Raw genomic sequence first — 23,655 nt, forward strand, 5'->3', positions numbered from 1 at the left:
CTTCTGTATTTCTCACTGAATAAGTTTTTAAAAAAATATTAAGGGATTAGTTCCAGGTTTCTAAATACAATTTCTGTATTTATTTCCCAAATGTTTTATCACCTTCAACACAGTGGCACTTTTCAACATATTGTCCATGTAATTTTTTAAAAAAGGTAATAAAAATGACAGACTAAGCAGTTAGTACCATTTCATAAGCCAAACATATCAGTAGTATGTTAGCAGAGCAACAAGACTAGTTATAACCATGTTCTTAGATATCACTAGATGGCAAAATTAAGAGTCTAGGTCTCTTCTCTTTGTTTGCTTTCTGAATGGATAAGTCTGTTCAATAACTTATAACTTCCAGTTCCAGTAATATTGGCTCTCTGGGAAACGTCAGTTCATTGCAACTGGGAAAACGGAATTACCAATTTTGCAGTAATCCAGAATATTAAATTCTGATTGGAAGATGGTTTGAAACTAACCTTAGTTTTGGTAGACTATCTTGTTTCCTAGTGTAGACAAAATGGGAAATTAAGTTAAAGTTTTCTTGCCTTATCTAAGATGGTTGTAAACGGATTGCATAATGTAAAAGTATTTAAACATTAAAATGAAAATGTTCCAGGATTTTACTATATGCACTATTGATAGCATATCCCATTATGATTTCCAGGCCCATATCCATTGGCATTTGAAAGTGTTTTTCAATACATTTCCTTTTTGTACCAATGAATATATAGGGGGGAAAATGATAATAAACCAAATCATTTATGCTTGGGTTCCTCAGCAAGGCAAGTGTCCATGCTGATTAGCCCTTCCATTATTAATCAGGCTGTGGTCACCAAAGGAAGAGTTTCAAAAAGCCAAAACAAAATGAGGCATTCTTTTTTGAGAAATTAGCTAAACCTTTCCCAAGACAAAGTTGCACACTTTACAAGCAATATCCTGGATTATTCAACCAAGATTCATTGTGACATGAAATTTTTTTAAAAAAACAACAACAGAAGAACTTTCTAAATCCTATTATTTCTACATCTATACACAACCAGCACCAAGAAGGTAAAGTAAAGGGTGGTGACTATATATATAAAATAAAAAGTCGAACGGAATTCTTTTGTTTCCATTCCAGATCTGGTACCAGATTGCTGTTCCCCTTGGACAAAATACATGTTTATGTGTGTGTTTTTGTGTGTGTGTTTTTGCGGTGAGATGAAGTAAGTGAAAAAATACACAGCATGATTGATTGACTGGCTTGACTTGACTTGAATGTTACTTGAGTGTAAATTCCTCCCATGGGGAGAAAAATGATGAATTATGGAGCACTCAGCAATAGGAAATGTGATTCTTCCTAGAATTCATGTTATAGTAAGACAAAAATTACATATTCAATTTCACAGGAGTTCTACAATGAGCAAGATCAATTATTTCATTTTTATTTATTTATTTTAAAAGAACCCTTTTTAAAATTCTGGAAGAATATTTATAGTATCAACAATTTAGTACTAAATTTTACTACTGAAATTTGCAAGAAAGCATGTATCTTTTTAAAGTTGAAAAGAGTTTAAACAAGTGGGAGCTTGCTAGTTCAAACCCAATGACAAATTGTGATTGTAGACAACAGTGTTGAATGCTTCAGATGTAAACTGTGTTTAGAGCTGACTCTTCTACTAAATAAAGTTATAGAAACCATTACAATGATTTCAAATTTTTCTAGGTACTCGTTCCACCATGGACAGTCTTGCTGAAGCAAACACCAACTTCACTGTGAACCTCTTAAAAAAGATGGAAGAAGAGCAATCCAACAACATCTTTTTCTCTCCACTTAATATCCCATCAGCTTTAGCTATGATCATTTATGGTGCCAAAGGTAACACTGCTAATGAAATTAGAAAGGTAGGAATCTTCACGATAATCAGGAAGTATTTTCTACTTATGACTTTCCTTTTGAGAACCTGTCCGTTCTCCATTCAGAGAAGTTTGAGAGTTAGCAATAAGGAAATTCATTGGTATAGTAAAGAACTGTGGAAAGAAATATGAGGGGAAAATGGATCTTGAGCCTGTGTCAAATGCTCACCCTGGCCATGCCCACCCCTGGTCACAGCCACCATGACCACTTCCACCCACGCACGCGCACACACACACACACCTCCAAGCTCAAACACAACCCTGATGTGGCCCTCAATGAAATTGAGTTTGGCACCTCTGACATATTTGCTTCATGTCTCTTCAATATGCATGGCTAGCTGGTCATGTGACCGGTGGGCGTGGCTATCTGCATAGGGACTACAGAGGGCTGAAAAACGTCATTTCTTACTGGTCCTCGCACTTTTGACCGGTCCTCGCACTTATGACCATCCTCACATTTATGTCCGTTGCGGCATTCTTAACAACCGTGTCACTCATTTCACAACTGCTTCTCTTAATCATGGTGACAAGATAGGGCAAAAGCGTAAAATGTGAGGACAGTCGTAAGTTCGAGGACTGGTCAAAAGTGTGAGGACCAGTCAAAAATAACTTTTTCAACCCTCTGAGTAGTCCATATGCACAAAAGGACTACCCAGAGGGCTGAAAAAAGTGATTTCTGACAGGTCCTCGCACTTTTGACCGGTCTTCGCACTTATGACTGGTCATCATTTATGCCCATTGTAGCATTCTTAACAACCGTGTCACTCATTTCACAACTGCTTCTCTTCATCATGGTGACAAGATAGGGCAAAAACGTAAAATGTGAGGACAGTCGTAAGTTCGAGGACTGGTCAAAAGTGCGAGGACCAGTCAGAAATAATTTTTTCAGCCCTCTGAGTAGTCCATATGCATAAAAGGATACAGCAATAGAGAGGGATGAAGGAAGGGAAGGGAAATTAGAGTAGGAGTGAGGGTAAGAGAGGGAGGAAGAGAGGAGGAGAAGGAGAAAGGAAGAGAAAGTAGGGAGGAGAAGAAGAAGGGGAGGAAGAAAAAGTAAGAAGGAAAGAAAAGAGAGAGGTGGTAGGTTTGAGGAGAAAGATTGCTGTACAATAAAAAAGATGAAAGGGAAGAAAGCCAACCCCAAACAAATATAAAGATATTAAGATAAAGAATGAATTGTTAAATTTTAAAGAATAAAAGAGAACAAATATGAATAAATAACAATAATTAGAAACACACATACAAACATACAATGTATTTTCTTTGAACAGAGTATTTGGCCGGTTCACAAATTTAAACAGTGTTTAGTCATTTCAATTAAATTTTCAATTTCTATATTTCCTTTTTGCCATATTTATTCCTCATCTATTTTTGTAAAAAACCAATATTACCCTTCATCTTCATCTCTAATCTTAATCAAATTCAATTTTTCCCTTCTATTCTATATTATACCCCTTCCCATTGTCATCTATTTTTATATCCATCCTCACATTGGTTAATTATGTAATATTACAGTTGTTTAATATAAATTCAACATTTTAATATAAATCAATTAGTTATATAACTACCTTTTTTGTATATTAATCAATATGAACATGAATATTCCAATTATTTCCATGCAATCCAATTTCTTACAAATCAATTAATTATATTTACCAATAATAATAAACCAAATAATTTCCCCCATATATTTCCTCCAAACCACAACTTAACCATTTCAGCTTTCAACACAATATACAATTAATAGTATCTCAATTATTACAATTCCCTAGTTAAATAGAGCTTTTTTTCTTTTGTGTTTTAAAATCTTGAACTCTCCTCTTTTCCCCTAAATTTCCCATTGTTTGCACCTACCTTTTTTGGTGAGGAAAAAGAAAAAGAAATCTCTCTCTGCCTCATTTTGCCACGTTGCAACAACAGCAAAGCCAACAGCCTGCTTTACTTTCTGTTTCGTTTTTCAGCATAGATAGGGGAAAAAAATCAGCACTCTTTGCAAGCAAGCAGCAGAGCCATGAGCAAAACAGCTGAGAGCAAATCAGCTGAGACTCGGGAGCCGATCTAAGCAAGGGCTAATTAGCCTATGCTGAAGCTCCGCGGGCCAATAAAATTACAAAAAAACACCAAACCCTTTGTTAAATTGCTGGCTCGCCCGCCCCTCGCCCACCACTATTTATTGGCAATAAATAGTGGTGCGGAGGGGTGGCGCAAGGGGCGGGGTGAGCCAGCAATTTAACAAAGGGTTCGGCCGAACCCCCTAGAACCGGCAGAATCCCACCACTGCCTTACAACCTCTTTGAGATTGGTAATGTGTATTTTTCTTTTACCATAGAAATATCCGATATAAAGTTTGAAATCTCATAAAGCTGGCCTGATCTCATAAATGTTCCAAACATTAATTAGCTAATATTGATATATATAAAGGGATGCAGTATATCCCTCCCACATGCTGGGGTAGACCAGGTGTCTCGATAGAAAAAACACTATATAGTAAGTGCAGTAAAACCCACTAGTAACCTTGTTGTGGTTTCTGAATATATAAGATTCAGTGGATGGCTTGCTTAAGGTACTTTCTGATTATGAAATTTAAACTTGAGTACATAGTAAACTGCTTTGTCTTCCATTCATAACTAAAAATCAAAATGCCTGTCACTTAGGATGACTACTGATGTTTCAAGTTAGTTTTATTCTGATTCTGTCCTCTGTCTTGTGATCTCTTGAGTATAAAACCACAATAACATCTTAATAAACATATACAGTACATTAAATAGTCTCAGATTTATTTGTTATTCATATTTATTTCTGCACTTTCAAAACTCTTGTAAAGCAACAACCCTCGCCCCCCCAATCTAGCTCTTGCCTATTTGGCATCTCACCCTCCCACTTCCCATTAGACTTGCTCCAAATATTCAATGTAGGCTCCAACATCCACAATCTGACCAGAACAGTAGCAGACAGAGGACAATGAACCAAAGAACTTCCAGATGCTGCCGAATCACAATTCCTACTGTCCTTTGCATTGGCTGTACAGGTAGTCTTTGACTTATGAGTGCAGTTGGGATTGGGATTTCAATGCAGTTGTAAAACGTGACTTTACGTGACCATATGACTTGGTGACCACAATTCTGGAATGTATGGTTGCTGTTGTAAGATGGATACGTCATTTAATGGGAAGCAGAGGGAGTCCCGCATAAAGAGCATGGGGTTCCCGTAGCAGGTGGATGAGGCCCAGCACAAACCAGGTGTGAGTTTTAGGAATGCTGCAGGGAGATAGAAGGGAAAGAATACTTTGTGACTCAGGCTTCTTGATACACCTCAGCTCTGGGACTATTCTTACTTATCCTGGACACGAAAGAAAAGAAGCCTGTGCAAATGAGCACATTCACAAAAAGAATGGTGACATTCTCCCTGGGTTACCCCTTCGTTGGCTGAAAATGGAGCTTAGAATTTAGAAGCCAGGACTTGTATAGAACTATGGACAGTTTGATATGCTTGAAAAATGTCTCTCTGGCTTTGAGAAAGGAAAGTCAGTGCCACTTAATGTCTGAAGCAAAGTCTCAGCCCTCTCGCTCAAAAAGTATACACCATCAGAGCCAGACATACTAAACTGAGGTAATTGAATAAAGAGAAGTTTAGATGATCTGGCGGTATAGAAGTTTTTAATTTTAAAAAACCATAGTAAATATACCAACAATTCCACAAAGGACTATCTCTTCCTATAATTAGATATCAGTTGAAACTGTAGAAGTATAGCATGGTGCAGCATGGACAGGAAATGGGCATTGTGGTCAATTATATCACTCTTGTAACATCTTTATTGGCTCAGCATTAATTTCCTTCCTCAATTCTAAATGTTCCTATAGAACCATAAGAGTCACTACTCTCCCATAACCTTAATGCCTCTTTCACTCATACGTTCCTCCAGATACAACCTTGGCCAATGAAACCTTAGCCAATACAGCCCCTGCCCAAAACACCAGAAGCTCTAGTTAAGCAACACCTGAAGAATTGTTTGATTATATTCCATTGATCTATTGCAGTTATTGAAAACTACATTGAGGGCTGAGGGCTGCACTGGGTAGATTGGTGATGCAGCTAACGGGATGATGATGTTCATTTTGGGGTTGAGGAGAAGATGTTTGCGTATTGGAGAAAGTAGATCTAACAAAGAACATGAAAGACATATCTCTTTTTTTTTAAAGCAAAAGTTTTTATTTTTTATGTTCAAATAACCAAACAATACAAAATGAATTATTATACATCATTTCCCCCCCAAAAAAACCCTCCCCAACTCCCCCCGACTTCCCAGAGCAAAAACAGAATATAGCATTTAATAAACATAAGCTAAAATATACTAACTACTACAGAATTCAAAACTCTCTCACACTCGTTAACTCCCCCTTTAAAAATTCTACTTCAACCTTCCTTTTATAAATTCTCTTATCACATTTCACATTTATAAAGAAAAAAAAACCTATAATCTTAATTTAAGCATTTTAACATTTCTCACTTCAATACTTTAAAACTACAATAAAGTTCAAAAAGTTATCCAACTTTAGTTAAACCTTTTAACATCATAAAAGAATCTCCCAAATATAACCAATCTTTCTTTCTTTCTGTATTTTTCCCCTCCTTCATACATTAAGAAAACATTCTCCAAAATATAAGTTTCAAAACTTTCAAGAAGTTATCCATCAATTTTTAAGTTAGCCATCTTTAAACTTCAGTACTTTAAAACTACAATAAAGTTCAAAAAGTTATCCAACTTTAATTAAACCTTTTAACATCATAAAAGAATCTCCAAAATATAACCAGTCTTTCTTTCTTTCTATATTTTTTCCAGTCCTTCATCAATAATACTTTCTTCTTCAGGATTACTTCTCCCCTTGCTTTAATTTTCAAGAAAGGCGTATCTCTTTTTTTCAGTCTTTTGAACATGATGAGGGAGAAACCCAGTCATCTCTTTGCCTAATTTCATTAGACCCCCTCCCCCGATGAAGCCTCCTGCATTGCAATACTATCCAGACCAAAGGATCAACGCCTCCTAACCAGTTCACAGCACACCCAAAACGCAGCCCAAACAAGGGAATTGCAACATACTGTAGAAAAACTCCAACCTTCCATCTTTAATCGAGGTCACGGCCCTGATTACCTCAACATTCCATCCCCTTCACGATGGGCTTCCCCAGCTCTGCTGCCTCTACTGAAAGGGCTGCTTTGCCTAACAAGAGAAATAACCCCCAGGTAGAGGGACAAGGACCCACCTAGCTTCCCCAAGACAGATTTCTTATTTTGGCTTTTTCTACTAAAGTTGGGATTCAACAAACGTTGAAACAAATGGTTCTTCCTCCTCAGTGTTGTGCTTTTCCATGAGAGTTTTCCTTTCTTTGTCAACGTATGGTAAGCTTACACTGACTTTCCTGCCTCCATCGGGCATCAGAAATGGCACTGCCAATTTTCAACAACCTGAGGGGCTGTGGTGTGTAGCAAAAAGGAGAGGCACGTGCAGAGATATTGATTCTCCATGTCCAAACAAGTGGCTCATAACTCACCTGCTAATCAATACAAATCCCAGCATTGATAATGGTTTGTGTAGATGTTATTAATGTGATTTCATTACTATAAGTTAGAATTAAATGTTAACAGTCTTGTCCTTTTCAGAGACTATGAGCTGAAGAAAAGAGAAAACAACCATAGTCAAAGTAACCAAAATATCAACAGCCTTTCTAAATGACTTGAAATTTCAATAGAATTGTTATAGATTGGTAGTTATGAGCTGGAGCACAAGCAACATATTCTATTCTTAGCTTTAAGGTTTTTTTTCCTCAACATTTTAAGTCACATGGTCTCTAGAGTGAATCAGAAAACAATCAGAATTAATAATAGCTAAATTTAATCTCAGCTGAAGGGTATGATACAATTTTAATTTTCAGTTTATATAACAAGACCTGTTCTTAATCAGGTGTTTAGTGAATCTGCCTGAATATCTCTTCATTTTAAAATGGAATATTGATGAAATTATGTTTATCTGGAACAGCATTGCCCTGGAGATCTACAGTATATGATTTCTACCTTATATTTCCAAAAGCCCTTGAAATCTACTAGTTTTCCCAAGGGTAGGATGGACATGACACTCTGTTGGTTGTTTTGTGGTAAGCTATGTGTGTTTTCCCACATATACAATATGTAATTATTTTAATATTTTTGCTTTTAAAGTGTTAACTATCCAAAATTGCCTTGATTCAGGCAGACTCTACATTTAATGCAAAAAAGCATGAGATAATCAATATGACTTCCATCTATCTCCTGCAAACTCATTTTGAGATCTATCTATATGTCTTTTCTGAAAAATGAGTTATGCATAGAGACTGGCAACCCTATTGATGGTTTTTTAATGTGGCATCTACCCAAAAGGGCATCTCTGGATCTTTAGGCCTAACAAAATTTGATAGAAGAAGAAAAGGGACTGCAGCAAGAAGGAGGGGGGAAAAAATCATAAGATAAGAGTACAAAAGAACATCTGAAGAATAAAATGTCCAATCCCAGACTCAGATTTCTTAAGAATGAAGCTTAGATTTGCTTGGAAAAGAGGTAGTTTATTGGATAGCGTAGAAACAGCCCCCGAGGTAGCTACAAACTTTGGGTGTCGAGGTTGGAGGTACTTACAGAAGAAATGATCTTTGTGAATTGTGTGTGAATATGTTCTTTGGATTGTATATTCTGGCAGATGCACAGCTCCATTAGGGAGATGTTTTTAATTATGCAGATTCTTTCTTTGATGTGTGGTTGTGTGCCACTTTAGGCACCATACCTGTGTACCAGTGGTGGGTTGCTCCTGGTTCTGTCCGGTTCTATAGAACTGGTAGTAAAACCGGTGGGAGGTTCCGCCCACCCACCACGATGTCATCATGGGTGAGCTGCGCATGCACAGAAGTGCGCATGTGCGCATGAGTGAAGCAAGCACGTTATGAGCGGTCCTGTTGTGAACCAGTAGTAAAGGTAAGTAGAACCCACCCCTGCTGTGTACTCAAAGAAGTTAATATTCTAAACAATTTCTTCTGTTTGCCGTTATTTGCATGATTTAATCAAATCCAACCCAACTGTCAGTTATTGACTAAAAATGATTAAACAGTCCTTGCAACATTGCATTTGTCTTTGCAACATTGTTTCCTCCAGTTAATAGTAGTTTATGCTAGTGGTAGACAATGTATGAATAAACTTATTTAAAATTCAAACTTCTTCCAGCAAGGTCTTTCAAGAAAAAAAAAACTTAATTGAAACCAGAAACCCTGAAAAGAAAGGAATGAGTTCTCTTCAGGTTGACTGCTGTATTGTGAGTTGTTTGATTGACATTTCCTTATGGCACCAATTTATCTTAGCATTTCTTCCACAGAAATGTCTTAGCAAAAGAGCAGAATTAGTCTTCACCTCCAAATTTAATTTGCTCCCAATGTTTATACCTGTCCTGTCCCATCACACACACTGTTTATACCTGTGTGTCACATCACACACACACACACACACACACACACACACACACACACACACAGAGTGAACTTCAGTTTGAGGCTAAGCAAAAAAAACAACAACAACAACTGAATATATGACTTGTTCTGAATTCCAGAGAAGTAATTGTCACTGCAGTAATAACAATATGTTAAAAGGCAAACCAACAGAAAAATAGGGCAATTTCTTTCACAAGTGGTATGCATAGTTTTGACAGTTGAACCATAAGAAAGGCAGAGCGCCAAAGAATTGAGGCCTTTGAACTATGGTGCTGGAGAAGACTCCTGCGAGTCCCTTGGACTGCAAGGCAATCAAACTGGTCAGTCCTAGAGATCAACCCTGACTGCTCTTTAGAAGGCCAGATCCTGAAGATGAAACTCAAATACTTTGGCCACCTAATGAGAAGGAAGGACTCACTGGATGGGACAACAGAGAACGAGGTGACTGGATGGAGTCACTGAAGGAGTAGGTGTGAGCTTAAATGGACTCCAGAGGATGGTAGAGGACAGGAAAGCCTGGAGGAACATTGTCCATCGGGCTGCAATGGTTCAGACACAACTTCGCAACCAGTGGTGAAATCCAATTCTTTTTACTACCAGTTCTGTGGGCATGGCTTGCTGGGCGTGGTGTGGCTTGGTGGGTGTGGCAGGGGAAGGATACTGCAAAATCCCCATTCCCTCCCCACTCTTGGGGGAAGGATACTGCAAAATCCCTATTCCTTCCCCACTCTGGGGCCAGCCAGACGTGGTATTTGTTGGTTCTCTGAACTACTCAAAATTTCCACTACCGGTTCTCTGAACTGTTCAAAATTTTCGCTCCAGAATCTGTCAGAACCTGCTGGATTTCACCCCTGTTCGCAACTGACAACAACAACAACAACAACAACAACAACAAATGCATAGTTTTGAGTTTTCCAAAAGTCTTCATCAGCCAGTTAGAAAATAAAGCAAAGTAGATGGGGAGGGAGTGAGACAGGAAAGAGTAGGAGAAAAAAAAAATTCCATTCCATTCCCATCCCATCTTTGTGTATCATCAGTTTGAAGGAAAATTTGAAGATTGCATGCTCAAGCTCAACCCTTCCAAGACTGAGTGGCTATGGTTCCCGGCATCCCGATATAGTCAGCTGACTCCATCGCTGACTATTGGGGGCGTGTCTTTGGCCCCCTCAGAGAGGGCGCACAATCTGGGAGTCCTCCTGGATATGCAGCTGTCCTTGGAGGAACATCTGACGGCTGTAGCCAGGGGGACCTTTTGTCAGGTTTGCCTGATTTGCCAGTTGCGACCCTTTCTTGATCGGGATTCCATGTGCACAGTCACTCATGCCCTCGTCACCTCTCGCCTGGACTACTGCAACGCTCTTTACATGGGGCTCCCCTTGAAGAGCACCAGGAGGCTCCAACTGGTCCAGAATGCGGCCGTGTGGGTAATTACGGGAGCTGCATGGCGCTCCCACATAACACCGCTCCTGCGCGAGCTGCACTGGCTCCCGGTGGTCTTCCGGGTGCGCTTCAAGGTGTTGGTTACCACCTTTAAAGTGCTCCATGGCATAGGACCTAGTTATCTTCGAGACCGCCTGCTGCTACCGACAACCTCCCATCGACCCGTGCGCTCCCACAGAGAGGGCCTCCTTGGGGTGCCATCAGCCAAACAATGTAGGCTGGTGACCCCCAGGGGGAGGGCCTTCTCTGTGGGGGCACCTCCCAATGGAACCAGCTGCCCCCAGAGATAAGGAGAATCCAAGACCTCGGTGCCTTCCGCTGTGCCCTTAAAACTTTCTTTTTTCAATAAGCCGGGCTGGCTTAACATATTTTTAAATATTTTTAATTTTTAATTAGTTTGTCATTTTAAACTGGGGCCAAATTAATATATATTCTTTTAATTGTTTTTAATGTTTGTATTGTATGTTTTTATCTGGCTGTACACTGCCCTGAGTCCCTTGGGAGAAGGTGCGGTATATAAATTTGAAATAAAATAAAATAAAATAAAATAAATGCTGGCTGTACAAATGTACTGCTCCAATAGACAGTCAGCCTTCAGCTTTCACAAAGCCTCTGGTGACTTTTTTCCTCAAAGCAAATAAACAATTGTATTCGCCCTCCTTTCCCCTGCAACATTTAAGGGCTTTTATTTTAGGTTTATTCTCTAAGGAAGATTTGAAGTAGCATTATTGATTCTCCCCAATTCTCTGTTATTCCATGTGTGAAGCCCCACTGATGTGTCGACATTTTTCTGCTCTCTTTATGAAAAAGAGTTTATCACGCAATATAAGAAAAGTATATTATGGTTACAGCTCTTTTGCATTGGAGAAAAATTGCAGAGAAATTCACAAAGTAAAGGCTTTTACCCAGGTAGGCAAATAAGAAATCGATTTTAGGGTTAAGGCTTACAAGTTTAGACGAGATAGTAGCCAAGCTGAAATAAAATTCAGAATGTAGAAAGCTCCACTGTTCCCAACCATCTGGAAAGATGTTTGTTATTATGGCAGTATCTCCTCATGGGGAAAATTAATCCTGCCCATTAAAAGGACGGTCTTGAATTCTGTAAAACTCAAATGATAAAGGAAAGGCCTATTAATCCTAAACACAGACTGACTCCCAGGAACTACCACTTCACGAGTGGCAGCAGCTGCCTCTGTACCTTCCTCATTGACTTCAATGCAAGCTTTATAACGAATCTGAGACACAGCCAAGTCATGATTCCCAGAGATGCCAGATAAATCGGCTCTGCCTGGAATAAACAGATCCCTCACTCCCATTGCTGAAAAAAATTGGTTTCAGTGAATATTTATCTTGTACTCTGAACTTTGGCAAGTAAATTGTAGTTGCTACATTTTTCATACTTTCTGAACGGGTCCATTCTTGAAGTTTGGTGGATTTGATATATTAGCTATGTTAAATCTGCCGTTTCAAGTCATCATATCCACATAGATGCTCTGATCCTATAACAAGGAAAACAATGCTGAAAAGTAAAGCAATAGCAATATCAGGAATTTCAAGATGAAATGTTCAATATAGCAGGCCAGCTATAATACCAGTTTTTCACCTGTTAATTCAGGATCTCACCTAGTATGTAAATATATATTGTTCCCATGGTGTCCAACAAGGTTGTTACTTTTAATTGTTTGACAGAATTGTGGCTTCCCTGGCTTTTCATATATTGTACCTTGGACGTCCAAAAGACTGCTTTGTGTGTATCCTTTGGATTAAACAGTATCTTCCACAATCCTTTGAAAGATATTTTCATCATATATCACATTTATATTGCCACCCATTTCACACATATGATTCTGACAGGTATACAGTAACAACAATATCTTAAAGCAAGAATGACATCAGAGACGCACATAATATCAGAGAGTGTTTAAAAACTCAGACATAATGGAGCCATCTTGTGGGTTCCTTGTATCCAAGGGTATCTAAGGTTGAACCCAACTGTGCAAATTCTTTATCTAAAGTCATGGATGAGGGTCTCAAAGATTCATAGGGCTCAAGGCCTGAAACTCTGAGCCTCTGATATATTGCAGATTGGTGATACATTCAGGTCCTGGCCCACCTCAGACCATAGGTTAATTTTCTCTTCTTCAGCATCTTGGTAGGGCATATTCATTGTCCCTTCCCTGCTCTACAAATCTTTTTGTATGTATTCCTGTAATATTTAAAATTCATAAATGACCTTTTTGGCATTTAAAGTGGCAGGTTAAAGTATACAGGAATTGGCCTCATGCCTCATCTCACTCCACAGCACATCAGTCCATAAAAATCCACTGCACATTACTGATTTTTCTTGCAGCAGAAAGTCCATTGTCTGTCCTCTCCCGTTAGTTCACAATGACTAAATGTTCTGCTTCTTGATATTCAGTGTGGGAAATCAAATGAGCAACGTATGATATCTTACCATTGTTTGCCTTTCAACCCAGGAATTAATTTTCTGTCTAGCTTCCTCAGATGCATTCATAAAATCAACTCTTTCGAAATCCAAATTGTATAGCTCTTTAACGCACTGTTTGTATTGCTGCACCAAATGAAAGAAGACATAGCAATATATTCATTCATCTATTATCACGTGCACTGAATCAATAAATCTAGCTGACATTGGTTACTGGCCAAGCTAAATGGCAGCACCTAGTTTGCTGTGGCTCAGTCAGTAGGCTAGACTGGAAATTTGAAAATAATCCTAGAGCAGTGTTGGCGAACCTTTTTGGAACCGAGTACTGAAACGGGAGCACTCATGCGTGCGTGGGTGAGTGCCAGAAACTGGAAGAGCAGTTCCCCAGGATGCATGCGCACCCCGGGGAAGCTGAGCTTCCGGTTTCTGGAGTGTGCATGCGCATGCGCACCGGTCACCTGGTCTTCTGGGGTTTTGGTATGCATGTGCGCACAAAGACCAGCAGGAAACCAGAAGCTCAGCTTTCTGGCGCACACCAGGGAGCTGTTCTTCTGGTTTCCGGCGCTCCCACACACACGAAGACCAGCTGGTCGGCACACATATGCGTGTTGGAACCCAGAAGAGCAACGGGCGATTGCTGGCATGCCCGGAGAGATGGTTCTTCATGCCACTTCCGGCACGCATGGCATAAGTTCGCCATCACTGTCCTAGAGGCCGAGCAATTCTGGGAGTTGAAGTCCACACATCTGAAAATTGCTAAAGTTAAGATACACAGTCCTAGAAAAATGAAATGTCTAGGGTTTCTATGATATTGTTCCCTAGAGAATTGGGTGGATATATCTACCAAATAAAAAGAAGTTGAGCTCAGCTCAAACAAAGCCTCATTTGTTACCTATTTTACTGTTTAATGTTTTGTCTGCTGTTATACAGAAATAAATATTAATGGGAAACGAACATGGACCTAGATTTTGAAATTACTTCTAACAATGGAGCGATGCATGTTATTGGCCTGAGGTAAAGGAACATTTTAACATGCATTAAACCTAAAATGTAACCCAAACTTTTCCCCACATGTGCATTGCAGTTTGCCAGAAGTCTGTTACCTGACCTAATCTAATTTCCTGCTTCACCAAACATGATACCTGTAGAATTTCTAGTAAACCACCATATTTAGGAAGTGGATCATCATCAATTCTACATTTACAAAGGCATGGCTTATCATAGTTGTTACATCTAGAGTTACTGCTCCTGTGTTCCTTTGAAGTCAGTTCTAATTAATTCTACTCTCTGAAATTCATAGTCAAAACGATAGGTGGCTGCTTCAAGCTGCTGATTATTATGAACATCCACATTGCTCATCCATCAATATTGGATTAACAAGGGAAGAGAGAAAAAGTGTTCTTTCTTACCTCTAGGAAATCATGAGTGTTTGATCCATGTAGCCGGTTGGCTATCTTCAGCGTATGATGTTTGGAATGCTGGTTGATGGTTGATAGGAGTTGCTTCAACCAGCTGTGAAATCTTCCAGGTTTATCACACTCAGTCCCAGAATGCTTCAAGCAGCAAAGGATAGCAGATTTACAATCATATTATAAATATATTTGCCAACATCCTCCAAAATATTTACATTTACCATATTTCCTGGTAAAGCCAAATGCTAATAAAAATCAGAATAACTCATAAAAATCTCATATATGGCCATTTTTTAGCTACATGGTTTCCGGATGTAAATATGTTTTATTTTTATAGCAGAAGTCCCCTTAGGGGTCATTGTCCCAATCCTTGAGATATTCTCCTTTAAGATGCTATTCTATGAAGTGAGCAATTATTCTTATCCATTAACTTGTGGACAATACAGTTTGGGCACAATCATTTGAACATCATAACAGAGTTTGGTTAGGATATACAATTCCAATTGCCAAGATTTAATATTTCTTTACTAAGAAATAAATTATTTTCTATTTTTCAAGTGCTTAGAACACTTTATACCAAATAGTTCATTTAGTAGAGTTAGTAAAATGAAATTCAACTGAGAATTTTCTTACAAGCCCACCTGTAGGGGTCACAGTTTCTGGCCATCTCCAGAAGTGAAGAGCCTGCAAAACAAAATATATGAGCTCTGCCTCAATTTATCTGGGTGTGTGATCAAGCTGAAGCTGCCATACCTAAGATGAAGCAAATACAGAAGCAAGATGGTCAAAAGCCAGGAAAAGCTGCCTTAGGAAAAGTTGTTAAGAAGAAACAAAGTTGTTAAGGAAACAAAGGAAAAAATGGTCACCTGAACCAGAGAAAAGAAATTGGGCCTGAGCACATGGGAAACCCCTCCCCAAATCCTATGAACTGATACGAGATTTGTAAATCAACAAAGCAAGGGCTTTTGGGGATAAATTGCAAGTAGATAAATAGCCACCACTTTGATGGGAAAATACCCAGGGGACATGAAAGAAGCCCCCTCAGGCGTCCACTGGCCAATGGTGATGTCATTAGCTAATCCTTTCAATAGGGAAGCACCTGGTGCTTTCAACACGAATATAGTAGTAGTAGTAGCAGCCAAGAATTATTTCCTGATTGAAGTGATGGCCAAGGTGTTGCCCTCTCAGGATCCTAAAGAAATAAATTCATCTGACTTAATACTCAATAGTAGGATTGCACCTTCATCTGCTTTACACAAACACAATCATTCATACTCTATAATACAGGAAGATAGAAAAGACAAGAGTCTTCTATGGGGATTTAAATTAATAGTCCATTGCTATTCCTGGATGCCAGGAAGTTTTGGGAATTTGGGCATGTGTGTGTGTGTGTCTGTGTGTGTGTGTATGTGCTAGTTATATACTAATTTTAGTGGTTTTGGTGTAAATATTGTAACCCACCGGGAGTTTTGTTGGAATGTGGCTGTCGGTAAGAACGAACAGTAAGTAAAAGGTACATAAGTAAATATTTTCTTTGTGCATGGTGACATGGTTATTGCAAAAATGCATAGCTTTCTTTACACTTTTTTTTTTTTCCTTTCCAAGGAATTTTGGAAAGTCCAGTTGGGACGAAAGGCTGCTAATAAGGAAAGATTATCCCATTGTGGATTATGAAGTATTGCTTCTAAAATAATGTTTCATTATAGCTTTCACATAATAAATAAAGAAAATAAGGAAACAGAAAGTTATGGAACTTAGTAAAAAATTAGTTAAAACAGTATTGTTCTTACAGTTAACAGTGTGGTTCAGAAAAGTCTAGAAAGAAAAAGGGGAGTGCTTTCTGAGCAATAGCTTAACTGACACATTTCAAAATATAAGCAATTTATGCAAAAGAGTAACGGAAATTTAAGGTTTATGCCGTGATGCATAATCACACCATATCATGTTGGTAGGGAGTTTTTGAGAAATATTGTTAATAGGCGCTCCAGATAGTTGTGAGCTTGGTAGTACCCAGCCAATGGGGAAACAGGACAGTGTTGAGGGTCAGGTAAAAGGGTATAAAAACTTGTTGTGTGCTTTGATCTGGGTCCACTTCATATGCAATCGGAATTACAATAGCAATAGCACTTAGACTTATATACCGCTTCACAGTGCTTTACAGCCCTCTCTAAGCGATTTACAGAGTCAGCCTATTGCCCCCAACAATTTGGGTCCTCATTTTACCACCTAGGAAGGATGGAAGGCTGAGTCAACCTTGAGCCTGGTAAGATTTTAACTACCAAATTTCAGTCAGTCAGCTGTCAGCAGAAGTAGCCCACAGTACTGCACTCTAACCACTATGCCACCGCAGCTACAAATACGTTAATAAACTTTTTCTACTTTTTGGTACCAGATTGCCTTCGTTGCTTTATTGCTCCATTTCTGTTTCTAACATCATGATTCAATGCAGACATTCATGTGACAAGATACCAAGGAAAAACATTTTCTAGCAATAACATAGATGTGATTATATGTGTGACCTATAGTTAATAATTTAATAAGACTTAAAATAACTATTTTTAAGGAACACAAGTACTTGAGGACACTTATCTTTCTTATTTGATCAGCAGTGGTTTCGCCACTGCCAAGCAAGAGCATGCCTAATGCCATTTCTACACCAATTGAGAATGAAATGCAATTTTTCCCAGGTTTCTCCTTCAGTTGCAATTTGAAAAGTTCTACAGCAAAATTGCCATTAGCCAGAATAAAATCTTTCATGGTGGAGCTAATAGTACCTGCAACAGTAAAGAAATGAGATCAATAGTTTGTACTGACATTTGTTTTTTTCCTTTGTACAAGAGAGAATAATGGGAAAATGACAAATACCAGCTAATCTATAACTGCTGCATGAAGAAACTACACTGATGGTACATTTTTATGGCTTAGCCCTCCCTTTTCATTGTCTACATTCACACTAAGGTGAAGGTGGGCCAAATAAATATATTGGAAGCTTAAATATCTATCTCTTCTAATATATTTGAAAATTAGAACTCCTAAGCACTTTTTAAAGAATCAGGATTTTTTGTCATTACATTTGAACTAGCAAAAGTCATGATTAGCTTGAAATCTTGGTTGTTTAAAAACACCATCCTATCAAAACTAGTTTTGCTTCCCATGTTCCCATAAATCAAAATTGATGCTAAACCGTGTCTTCATTCATTCATCAATGAACTGGGTGAGCTGAAAACCGAATCACCTGCTTTCAAGCTGCTTATGGATGCAGGTTATGGGAGAACCAAAGTGAGAAATGGGAGGGGTATCTTCAGACTTGCAAGATTGATGTCAGTTTTAGGCATGCATACAATTGTGTCATAAGCATCAAGGTGTTTCTGGGTTGAATGGATTAACCAGTGACATCATAATTGCCCAAGGGACACCCAACTGGGAGTTTGGGGTATAATATAATAACTTGTAATTTTTCATTTAATACTATATATTATTTGTTATATAAGGTTCATGCTTTGTTCAAATTACCTAGCGTTAGTATTTTAACATATAGCCACACTACTACATATTCAAGGTACAGCCATGTTTAAATTTGCTTTTCAATTGTATTGCTGATAATTTCCTATAAGCCTTAACTTTCAAGAAAAGGTGTCTCTCTTGGAGACCAGGACTTATTTTATATTTAAAACATTGTAGCATTTTACCCCTTAATGGATTACTGCCTTGTCGTGGCGAAGAGGTTTGCATAACTCAATGAAGCTATGAGCTATTCCGTGCAAGGCCACCCAAGACAGGACATAGCAGAGAGTTCTGACAAAATGTGATCCACTGGAGAAGGAAATGGCAACCCACTCCAGTATCTGGAAAATCCCATGGACAGTACAAAAAGGCAAAAAGATATGACACTGGAAGATGAGCCCCTCAGGTCAGAAGGTGTCCAATATGCTACTGGGGAAGAGCAGAGGGCTAGCACCAGTAGCACAAGAAAGAATGAAGCGACTGGGCCAAAGCTGAAAGGATGCTCAGCTGTGGATGCATCTGGTGGTGAAAGGTAAGTCCGATGCTGTAAAGGTTTTTTCTCCATAGGAACCTGGAATATAAGATCCATGAATCAAGGCAAGCTGGATGTGGTCAAACAAAAGATGACAAGACTGAACATCGACATTTTAGGAATCAATGAACTAAAATGGACAGGAATGAGTGAATTTAATTCAGTGACCATCAGGTACACTACTGCGGGCAAGAATCTCTCAAAAGAAATGGAGTAGCCTTCATAATCAATAAAAGAGTAGGAAAAGCAATACTGGGATACAATCCCCAAAATGACAGAATGATCTCAGTTCGAATCCAAGGCAAACCATTCAATATCACACTAATCCAAGTCTATGCCCCAACCACTAGTGCTGAAGAGGATGAAATTGACCGGTTCTGTGAAGTCCTACAGCACCTTATAGAATTAACACCAAAAAATGATGTCCTTATCATCATGGGGTATTGGAATGCTAAAGTAGGAAGCCAAAACATAACCAGAATAACAGGCAAGTTTGGCCTTGGAGTACAAAATGAAACAGGGCACAGTCTGATAGAATTTTGTCAAGAGAATACGTCAAGGTCATAGCAAACACTCTTTTCCAACAACCCAAGAGACAACTCTATACATGGACATCACTAGACGGTCAACACAGAAATCAGATTGACTATGTGCTCTGCAGCCAAAGATGGAGAAGCTCTATACAGTCAGTAAAAACAAAACCAGGAGCTGACTATGGCTCAGATCATGAGCTTCTCATGGCAAAATTTAGGCTTCAATTGAAGAAAGTAGGGAAAAGCACTAGGCCACTCAGGTATGAACTAAATCATATCCCTGATGAATATATCGTAGAGGTGACAAATAGATTTAAGGAATTAGATCTGATAGACAAAGTGCCTGAAGAACTATGGACAGAGGTTTTCAACATTGTACAAGAGGTAGCAACTAAAACCATCCCCCAAAAAAAGAAAGGCAAGAAAACAAAATGGCTGTCTGAGGAAGCTTTGCAAATAGCTGAGGAAAGAAGGAAAGCGAAAGGCAAGGGAGAAAGAGAAAGATACACCCAGTTGAATGCAGAATTCCAGAGAATAGCTAGAAGAGATAAAAAATACCTTCCTAAATGAACAATGTAAAGAAATAGAAGAAAACAATAGAATAGGAAGGACCAGAGATCTCTTCAAGAAAATTGGAGAGATGAAGGGAATGTTTCATGCAAAGACGGGCATGATAAAGGACCAGAATGGTAGGAACCTAACAGAGGCAGAAGAGATTAAAAAGAGGTGGCAAAATTACACAGAAGAACTATACAAGAACGAGCTTAATGTCCCTGATAACAACGATGGGGTGGTCACTGACCTCAAGCCAGACATTCTAGAATGTGAAGTCAAATGGGCCTTAGGAAATCTGAACAACAATAAAGCTAGAAGAGGTGACAGTACTCCAGCTGAGCTATTCAGAATCTTAAAAGATGATGCAGTAAAAGTGCTACACTCAATTTGCCAGCAAATTTGGAAAACTCAACAGTGGCCACAGGATTGGAAAAGGTCAGTTTACATTCCAATTCCAAAGAAAGGCAATGCCAAAGAATGTTCAAACGATTGCACCATTGGACTCATTTCACATGCTACCCTGTTTTCCCCAAAATAAGACATACCCTGATAATAAGCCCAATTGTGCTTTTGAGTGCATGGCAATAAGGCCAAGCGCTTGTTTCAGGGTTCAAAAAAAAATATAAGACAGGGTCTTATTTTCAGGGAAACATGGTAGTAAAGTTATGCTTAAAATCCTACAAGCTAGGCTCCAGCAGTATGTGGATCGAGAACTACCAGAAGTACAGGCAGGATTTCGATGAGGCAGAGGAACTAGAGATCAAATTGCCAACATACGCTGGATCATGGAGAAAGCTAGGGAGTTCCAGAAAAACATCTACTTCTGCTTCATTGACTATGCTAAAGCCTTTGATTGTGTGGATCACAACAAATTGTGGCAAGTTCTTAAAGAGATGGGAGTACCAGATCATCTTATTTGTCACTTGAGAAACCTATATGCTGGTCAAGAAGCAACAGTGAGAACTGGACACGGAACCACTGATTGGGTCAAAATTGGGAAAGGAGTCCTGCAAGGCTGTATACTGTCACCCTGCCTATTTAACTTATATGCAGAACACATCATGAGAAAGGTGGGGTTAGATGAATCAAAAGTTGGAATTAAGATTGCCGGGAGAAATATCAACAACCTTAGATATGCAGATGATACCACTTTAATGGCAGAAAGTGAAGAGGAACTAAAGAGCCTCTTGATGCAGGTGAAGAAGGAGAGTGCAAAAGTTGGCTTGAAATTCAATATTAAGAAAACTAAGATCATGGCATCCAGCCCTCTCAATTCCTGGCAAATAGATAGGGAAGAAATGGAGATAGTGACAGATTTTATTTTCGTGGGCTCCAAGATCACTGCAGATGGGGACTGCAGCCAAGAAATTAAAAGACGCTTGCTCCTAGGGAGGAAAGCTATGGCAAATCTAGACAACATTCTAAAAAGCAGAGACATCACCCTGCCAACAAAAGTGTGTATGGTCAAGGCTATGGTTTTCCCAATTGCAATGTATGGCTGTGAAAGTTGGACCACAAGAAAGGCTGAGCGCCAAAGAATTGAGGCCTTTGAACTATGGCGCTGGAGAAGACTCCTGCGAGTCCCTTGGACTGCAAGGTGATCAAACCGGTCAGTCCTAGAGGAGATCAACCCTGATTGCTCTTTAGAAAGCCAGATCCTGAAGATGAAACTCAAATACTTTGGCTACCTAATGACATGGAAGGATTCATTGGAGAAGAGCCTAATGCTGAGAACAATTGAGGGCAAAAGAGGAATGGGACGGCAGAGAATGAGTTGGCTAGATGGAGTAACTGAAGCAGTAGGCGTGAACTTAAGTGGACTCCAGAGGATGGTAGAGGACAGGAAGGCTTGGAGGAATGTTATCCATGGGGTCACAATGGGTTGGACACGACTTCGCAACTAACAACAAGCATTTTTTTAAAAAATTGATTTATATGCTGCCCTTCTCCGGAGACTCAGGGTAGCTTACAATGCGTTAAGCAATAGCCTTCATACTTTTGTATATTTATACAAAGTCAGCATATTGCCCCCACAAACTGGGTCCTCAATTTACCTACCTTAGAAAGGATGGAAGTCTGAGTCAAACTTGAGCCTGGTGAGATTCGAACTTACAGTATCTACTTGCAATTGCTCACTTTTGAACTGCTAGGTTGTCAATGGTTGGAGAGCGCACTGTCCCACAGCCTCCCTTGGTCTCAAACATGGGCTTGCTAAATTGTCGACCCAGTGTCCTAACTACATGAGCCACTGTGTTTCCATCAGACCTATGGGGAGATCCAGACAAGGAGACAGGAGTACTAACTTTATCTTCATTGTAAGATTTCATTAACAGAATCTTGCAAGTCTGAAGTCTCCAGTCCCTCACTTTCACTCTCCTGAAAACTAGGGAGGGTCCCTTCTGAGATGCTTTTTCCCACCCCTCCCTGTTCAGACTCAAATTTGGTTTATCCCATCTTTGTCTTGGTTTCACCTGTTCCCCCTGTCTCCCAAAATTCTCACATACCATTAAAAAAGGAAAGACAAGACTATAAAAAGAGAAAGAAATCCATGGCCCACTCTCCATTTTTAGATAGCCATATACTTGCATGGAAATAAGATAGCTACCCCATTGTCTTCATTATTTTCCAGGAACTAAAACTCAGGGATCACAAATGTTTTTTTCTGTGTTCAAGCTAAACCATTTTGGTATAGATGATAGATGGAGCACTGCAATGCAATTTCTTTAACAAGTTTGAAGCCATATTTGATTAACTCTGATTTTAAAAACTTGCTCCTATTTTTGTCCTGGGTTTCTATTCTCCTAGATCAGGAGTGTCAAACTCAATTTCATTGAGGGCCTCATCCGGGTTGTGTTTGACCTCAGAGAGCCAGAGTGGGTGCAGCCAGGATGGGCATGGCCAGCTTGACGTCACTCATGTCAGGGGTGCCTGTGGTGGCCCGAGTGCTCCCAAGCTCCATTTTTGGCTGTGAGGGCCTCCTGCAATCCTCTGCCAGCAAAAATGGAGCTTGGGGGCAGGGGGCTGCATACAGCCCTCCCGAGCTCTGTTTTCTCTGGTAGAAGCACCATGGGCCAGTCCTTTGCTGTTTCCAGGGCAGCCCTGTGGGCCACATCTAAGCACCCCGTGGGCCAAATCTGGCCCCCAGGCCTTGAGTTTGACACCCCTGTCCTAGATTAAAGGGAAAGGAAGGAAACAGAGTGTTACATAAAGTGTGATCTAGCCATTCATGAAGAACCCTTGTTCAGTTCTATCTCTTCCTTCAAGAAAGACACAAAGCCAATTACTACAAGGTTAAACCTCATTGTCTCCAGCAGAAGTTTAAGATTTCTGTCTTCCTGATTTTACTTGCTTTGCCTTCATTGGCTGCTTCCTCTACAACCACAGCTGCCATTAGTATGGGGACTATGGTACAATGGGAATGATGCTAATCTGGGTTTTCTTTACAAAAGATTTGGGATGAGTATCCAGTGGACTGGCAAAGCTGAAACAGAAAGAAAAGCTGCCTTCATGAAGTCTAATCAGAAGGCACAGATAGGTAGGGAGGTTGTGTATGGATAAAGGGCATCTTTTCTTAGAAAGGAGGATGATTGGTTAAAGAACCCGATATAACATGTTGCAGCTTGTTTAGATGGAAGTTAAACAATTGGATTTTGGGTTCACTCAAACTGCAAAATGACTTCCTGCATTTCTTTGGTCGAATGCAGATTATACAATAAACTGTGTTTCAGTGCCCTTAAGACATCCCAAGTATTTATAGCTTTTATGTTCCTCATTTTGAACCAGTGGTGAAATCTAAAATTTGTTACTACCGGTTCTGTGGGCGTGATTTGGTGTGTGTGTGTGG

The 23,655-nt window shown here is 39.4% G+C and overlaps 1 protein-coding gene across 1 annotated transcript; it reads right to left on the minus strand.

The window, feature by feature from the left end:
- Window positions 1–12,295: 12,295 nt before the first annotated feature.
- Window positions 12,296–17,444, minus strand: LOC139314983 (serpin B3-like). Its single transcript, XM_070941004.1, has 5 exons — window positions 17,271–17,444; window positions 15,321–15,371; window positions 14,685–14,828; window positions 13,285–13,401; window positions 12,296–12,328 (listed from the first exon to the last, which is right to left on the minus strand). The coding sequence occupies exons 1-5, from the start codon at window positions 17,442–17,444 to the stop codon at window positions 12,296–12,298; spliced, it is 519 nt and encodes a 172-aa protein (XP_070797105.1).
- Between the last annotated feature and the right edge of the window lie 6,211 nt (window positions 17,445–23,655).

This window comes from Pituophis catenifer, unplaced genomic scaffold (genome assembly GCF_029215685.1).
Source record: "Pituophis catenifer annectens isolate HBS135680 unplaced genomic scaffold, rPitCat1.0.hap2 SCAF_3, whole genome shotgun sequence".
NCBI lineage: Eukaryota > Metazoa > Chordata > Lepidosauria > Squamata > Colubridae > Pituophis > Pituophis catenifer.

Bases quoted from the DNA above. Each gene is read 5' to 3' on its own strand.
- LOC139314983 (XM_070941004.1), bottom strand. From the start codon at position 17,444: ATGAAAGATTTTATTCTGGCTAATGGCAATTTTGCTGTAGAACTTTTC. The intron at 14,829-15,320 runs GTAAGAAAATTC...TGCTGCTTGAAG, and splicing joins TGACCCCTACAGGTGGGCTT to CATTCTGGGACTGAGTGTGA. The intron at 12,329-13,284 runs GTAAGATATCAT...TCCTTGTTATAG, and splicing joins GGGTTGAAAGGCAAACAATG to GATCAGAGCATCTATGTGGA.